We start from the raw sequence: 6,002 nt of genomic DNA on the forward strand, positions 1-6,002 counted from the left end.
CGTGTGAATACCTTATACATGCACACGGGACAAATACTCTTGTTTGAGGAATACTGTTTTGGCTTTTGGGGTCAAAGCTAAACAATTGTGCGATCCAGTCTGACTATGCCATACACGCATTTTTTTAAAAAAAAAACTGTAATTAGTGGCGGCCAGTTCGTGCAGTCAAATGGCTACACGGTTTTCGGCAAATATAGCATATAGCAAGCAGAAATCGCGCAAAAATAAATATTTCATGCGAACATACGTCCATTTGACTAGACAACTTCCATTTGACTACGTGTGGTTCTACTTGTATATATGAGCCATGGAGCACATGCTCAACATGTAAAAAATCGGACCGGCGCCATACAAAATGAATAATTCCCGCTGGTTGAACCGTCGCCCAATTGTTTTGGCGGTCGGGCCGAGCCGAGCCGGGCACGGAGCGCAGCCAGCCACGAGGAGCTCGTCGTTGGCGCAGAGCCGACGACGTGGCAGCCGTCGTCCCCTATATATCCACGTCGCCCACCCACCCATCATCACACGATCCATCGACCACCAGCCCCCACTCCACGCCAAGGCAAGGTGACACGGAGCAGAGCAAAGCCGCCATGGGGGTGCTGCGGAGCACGCAGAGCATGGCGGCGGAGGTGGAGGAGATGCGGGCGGCGCTGCTGCTCGGCGCCGCGTGGAGGTGGCGGGGCGGGGGCGCGGCCGCGGCGGGCAAGCGCGGGGCCGGCGCCGAGGAGGGCGCCGCGGAGGCGCGCGCCGTGTGCGTCACGGGCGGCATCTCCTTCCTCGGCCTCGCCGTCGTCGACCGCCTCCTCCGCCACGGCTACTCCGTCCGCCTCGCCCTCGAGACCCAAGGTCCGTTGGTCCCTTCTTGCTAGCTTGGTCCGTGGCTCGTTGACTCTTGACCGCTTGGTCGAGTTTAAAACGCGAGACGGGTGGTGGGGAATTTGGTGCTTCTCTGCCCCGACATTCCACATACGGACGGACCGAGAGAGAGTTGGCCACCTTCCCCCGCCGTTCCGAAATTTCGTGGCGGATTCCGCAATGCTTGCGCCGTGGCGAATTTAAATTACATAGATAGAGTAGCTTGCACAGCTGCGCCACTAGTCCAGTACAAGTTCCATTTCCCTTTGCGTGGGAGGTGCAAAATTGCAGTTCAGAATTTAGCGGCTCGGGTTCAGGAACCGGCAGTTCAAAATGGTAATTTCGTTGCTGTGCCTAGCTCCAAAGGGAAAGGGGACAAGATAATCTCAACCCACTTTCTTTACCACAATCCGGGGCCCTCCCATTTTCCGTTTAATCGGTATGTCGTCACCGCCGGTGAACAGGGATGCGTCCGAGCGCTGGCGATGTCACCGCTAGCGATGTGTCCAAGTGTTTGGTGCGTAGGTGTGTGTTTTTCTGCTGGGGACATGGACTTGTTGGTTGAAAATGGTCCATCACAATCCGTCCGCAGCTCATGACCACGTCGCCCTCAGTAGTAGCTGACGTTTCACCAATGCACTTCTTCTCGACCACAAGAAAATTTTGCCTGCCCCTTGGAGCCAAATCGGTCAGTTCAGGGTTCACCCTCTTTGGGTGAAAGGCGAAAGGGCCTGTGGAGTCATGCATAAGGAATGCATGCCCCGTTTTTCGCTCCTGAAGTTTCATGAGTTTCATACCTTTCCCTGATCGGTTGCCGGAAAAGCGCCCGAATGGGATTTTAAACCGAACATAGGCCTGGCCAAGGTAATTTAGTAAACGAATGAAGCAGAAGAAAACATCAATTTTCACAGTAGCATTATGTACTGATGTTAGTGAGGGCTGAGGCAGCACTTGATCTCTTCGTTTCTAGTGGTGTTCTTTACACCCGCCAACTCTACCAACTAAGGCTATTTTTTTTTTCTTTTGGCGAAGAATCAAGGCTGTTTCACACACATCAGCGCAAGAAATTCAACTGTAGTTGTTCTCCGATGGATATGATTATTTATTTGGAGCAATTAAGGTATATGTGAATTGCATTTCTGATAAGGATCACCTTTTGTTTAGTAGTCACTCAGTGATAGGATCACCTTTTGTTTAGTAGTCACTCACTGATAGGATCACCTTTTGTTTAGTAGTCACTCACTGATAGGATCACCTTAGCTTACCACCTCCTTGAATGGACCATTTGGGGAATTAATATGCTACCTAAAGTTAACTGATGCGTCATTCCTTGTCCGTTAGCAGCTTGTCAGTTTTAAAAGCCATAGTTTCCTAATCAAGGAGGATAAGAAACGGTGGGGACATGTTCTCGAACATTCACCCAAATGCGTGTAACTTTTGCCCATGTTACTTGCACCTTTTTGGAACAGGAGGAGGGCGGTTGTGAAAATAATCGGTGTGACATTGTGTCTGATCCTTACTCTAGGTCAGCAACAATGTGTCTGACAATGCCTATATGGTCTCTCTTAATGCAGCATTCGAAGTGACATTGCTGCCTCTTTATAATTACTGTCGAAAGTGATCATTTTCTACAGCTTGATGCCTTACTCACTTGTGAATTGTTGATACCATGCTAGCCCATTCATAGCTCACTCTTACTGCCAAGTTGAAGTCCAAAACTAAGTTGTATTTATTTTTCTTTGGCAGAGGATCTGGACAAGCTGAGGGAGATGGATTTGTTCGGTGAGAATGGCAGGGATGGGGTCTGGACTATTATGGCAAATGTCATGGACCCGGAGAGCTTGCACCGAGCTTTCGATGGCTGTGTTGGTGTCTTCCATACCTCATCACTCGTGGATCCAGGAGGCATCTCCGGCTACACGGTGAGCTCACACAACCCCTTATCAACGTTCCTAAAATAGGTAGATATATGTCTCGAAAGTTCATCATGCATGAGAGAATCATCGTGCAAAATATGTTGGATAAACTCGTCTGCTTGTTTTGTTTGTTTGCGGAAGGGAGATGCTGTTATCGACAGTGTCACTGCTCCTACATCTCAACTTGTGACACAAAAACTTTTGTCTTGTCCCTTGAGGAAGGCAAAGAGGCGGTACATTATGGAATAGGTGGGTGTCAAGTTGGTAAGGGCATATGCGATATAGGTGGGTGTCAACATGATGAGGACTCTACCAGTGCTCCAAAATGTAAAGTACCAAGGGACATCATGGCTAACAAACAACACGACAATCATATTAAATCAGTCATATGTCGTTTACATTTCATCGGGAGTCAGTTGTTATTACAGAGAGATGAATTTTCATACTTAATACCTGTACACATTGCAGCCAGTAGTTATGCAAGTTAGCGACAACCCCTATCTTGTACTGCGCTGGGTTATTCCCAGCGGTGTTATCACAATATGTGATCACAAGAGTAAGAATTCGTTAATTTTCATGGTCATTTGCAAGAACTATGCACGGTGCTTATCCTTCAATGAATCCTGGGAAAGGACCTTGGCCACATCATCCGTATTGTGTGCATCTACTATATAACTAAGATTGGTTGGTGTGGTGTTCATCTCCGATTGAATCCTGCCAACAACCATTGATTTATGAACTTCATGAGGCTATGGAAATTTGATGTCACAATAGGCTTTGTGTAGTTGGAGTGCTTGACTTTTCAGATGTCATTACTGGAAGCTCTTTTGTATTCAGTTTCTTTCTACATTTTTCTGTTGCACTTTATCTGACCAAAAGCATCAAGGAATTATCTGAATTGACCGCTGCAGTGAGAAGTAACCATCCAACCATTTGCTAAGCATACCTACTACAAAACCAGTGGTGGTAGGGGCCTACAGCCTACTGATTCCAAAATCCAGATATATGATGGAAATAGTTTGAACATAGTAGGCCAAATCAAGCCCCAAAATGGTTGCAAGTATATCTTATATTCGCATGCTCGCATGGCGTTTGACAGTGGAACTACCAAATCCACTCAGATTGGTGATGTAGGGCCTTTACTGGATCATGCCTGATGCTGACACCCATTGCTTTAGCAGACTCATCATGGATATGGATGTAGCTCTTGATCTTGCTTTGTAATATGCTACTATTTGTTTGCATTATTTATCTCTGCTTTGCATACACTTGAGAAAAAAATGCACGATGAAACATAATTTAGGTTTGTAGTACCATAGCATGTGATTTCCACCAACACTTTTAGATTACTTATCATGCAAAGCATCTGGCCTGGATACTTAGTCCACATGCCCTTTACCTGTACTTCTCAAGAGTACAACCTATGCTTGAGTTCCTGCTGGTTTGAACGTGTACATATGAAAGGCATCATGTTGATCTTTCGGTTGTCGAAAGCTCATCCTGTTGAAGAGCAATATGAAAATTTGAGCACTGCCTCTGCTTTGTCAGATGCGCGGAGTAGCTTCAGCCTCCTGGTGCTTTACTTTAGCACCTTTTGGGTCAATAACAAGGTGATAGAATAAATTGGTTAGGTGGTGCCCTGTCTTATCTTTTTTGACATTCTATGCCAGAATCCATAGCACTTTCGTCTCTGAAAGTTCCAACGTAGTTCTTCCAAAGTTGATCATACCGGGTCGCAGACTTGCAGTATGCGCCAAGAAAAGTAGTACTTTGTACAAAATATCAGGTGAAAATTGACGTGGCTTGGCTGTAGCCCATTGACCGTCGGTGTTGATCTGGTTATACCTGCCCTTCAGTTTATTATGATGAGTTGATAACTTGTTCAAGGTCCAACAGATAGTAGTTGTAGACTTGTACTAGTCTTGCTGAATACTTCCATTTCTGTTTCTTTCAGTCTTGCTAGATTCCCAGTTCTTGTGATTCCTTTGAAATAATCATAAGGTCCACTGAGTCAAATTTTGTGATTGTATTTAGTCCTTTAAAATCTGTTGCGGATGTTTTTCAAAAATGAAAAAAAATTAAGAACACTTCTTATTTTTACATTACACCACCTGTGCTTTGCAGACAGATTCTTGGAATGTTGATTAGACCGGGTCTTACTCCAAATTAAGTTGGCTCGCTTAATAACTTTTCTAATGTTAACTTGAACAGAAACACATGGCGACTCTGGAAGCCAAGGCGGCAGAGCAGGTGGTGGAAGCGTGCGTGAGGACGGAGTCGGTGAGGAAGTGCGTCTTTACCTCGTCGCTGCTGGCCTGCGTGTGGAGGCAGAGCTACCCTCACCGCCACCGGTTCCCCGCCACCGTCGATGAGAGCTGCTGGAGCGACGAGACCTTCTGCCGTGAGAAGAAGGTGATGAGAGATTCCGCTCAACCTGTAGACTCTCCATTGCGTGGATCAACCGGCAGTGTATATTTAAATTATTTTGTTCTTGTAGCTGTGGTTTGCGCTTGGCAAGACGATGGCAGAGAAGGCGGCATGGAGGGCGGCGCGTGGCCGGGACCTGAAGCTCGTGACGGTGTGCCCGGCGCTGGTGACCGGGCCGGGTTTCCGCCGGCGCAACTCCACCCCCTCCATTGCCTACCTCAAAGGTTTGTGTTTCTGTCTGGCCATTGTGTTTGCATCGAACCAGCATTGTCCTCAGATCGAGCACTGACAGATAGTTGTTCCTTCGATGAAAATATCAGGGGCGCACACCATGCTGGCGGAGGGCCTGCTGGCGACGGCGGACGTGGAGCGGGTGGCGGAGGCGCACGTGCGCGTGTACGAGGCGATGGGCGGCACCGCCGGCGGGAGGTACATCTGCTACGACCACGTGGTGCGGCGCGCGGAGGAGTTCGCGGAGCTGGAGCGGCAGCTGGGGCTCCGGCCGAGGGCGCCGCCGCCCCCGGCCGCCGCGCCGCCGTCGTTCGAGCTCTGCAACCGGAAGCTGGCGCGGCTGGTGTCCTCCCGGAGGCGGTGCACCCACGACGCCTACCTCCCCGTCGCGTACGACTGACCCGGCCGGGAGGAGGAGTCGCCGCGTGGGAGGAGAGAAAATGGCGTGCGTTGTACAGAGTTGTGCCCCAGTGAATAATAAAGCTGAGCTAGTTTAGTAGGAGTAGATACCATGAGTCCATGAGTGTTTTGCAGAGGTGATCCGGTAGAGTAGGACGATGAAACCGTAGC

General features: G+C 48.6%; 1 protein-coding gene across 1 annotated transcript; it reads left to right on the forward strand.

Annotated features, from left to right (window-relative positions):
* Positions 1-532: 532 nt before the first annotated feature.
* Positions 533-5,952, forward strand: LOC119293498 (cinnamoyl-CoA reductase-like SNL6). Its single transcript, XM_037571963.1, has 5 exons — positions 533-849; positions 2,605-2,780; positions 4,986-5,186; positions 5,272-5,425; positions 5,522-5,952. The coding sequence occupies exons 1-5, from the start codon at positions 594-596 to the stop codon at positions 5,830-5,832; spliced, it is 1,098 nt and encodes a 365-aa protein (XP_037427860.1). The 5' UTR covers positions 533-593; the 3' UTR covers positions 5,833-5,952.
* The last annotated feature ends 50 nt before the right edge of the window (positions 5,953-6,002 follow it).

This window comes from Triticum dicoccoides, chromosome 1A, assembly GCF_002162155.2.
Source record: "Triticum dicoccoides isolate Atlit2015 ecotype Zavitan chromosome 1A, WEW_v2.0, whole genome shotgun sequence".
NCBI lineage: Eukaryota > Viridiplantae > Streptophyta > Magnoliopsida > Poales > Poaceae > Triticum > Triticum dicoccoides.

What these genes read in the sequence shown, in the direction of transcription:
- LOC119293498 (XM_037571963.1), top strand. Translation starts at nt 594, where the DNA reads ATGGGGGTGCTGCGGAGCACGCAGAGCATGGCGGCGGAGGTGGAGGAG. An exon ending in GAGGCATCTCCGGCTACACG is followed by an intron (nt 2,781 to 4,985) that starts GTGAGCTCACAC and finishes TAACTTGAACAG; the next exon opens with AAACACATGGCGACTCTGGA. An exon ending in CCTTCTGCCGTGAGAAGAAG is followed by an intron (nt 5,187 to 5,271) that starts GTGATGAGAGAT and finishes TTGTTCTTGTAG; the next exon opens with CTGTGGTTTGCGCTTGGCAA.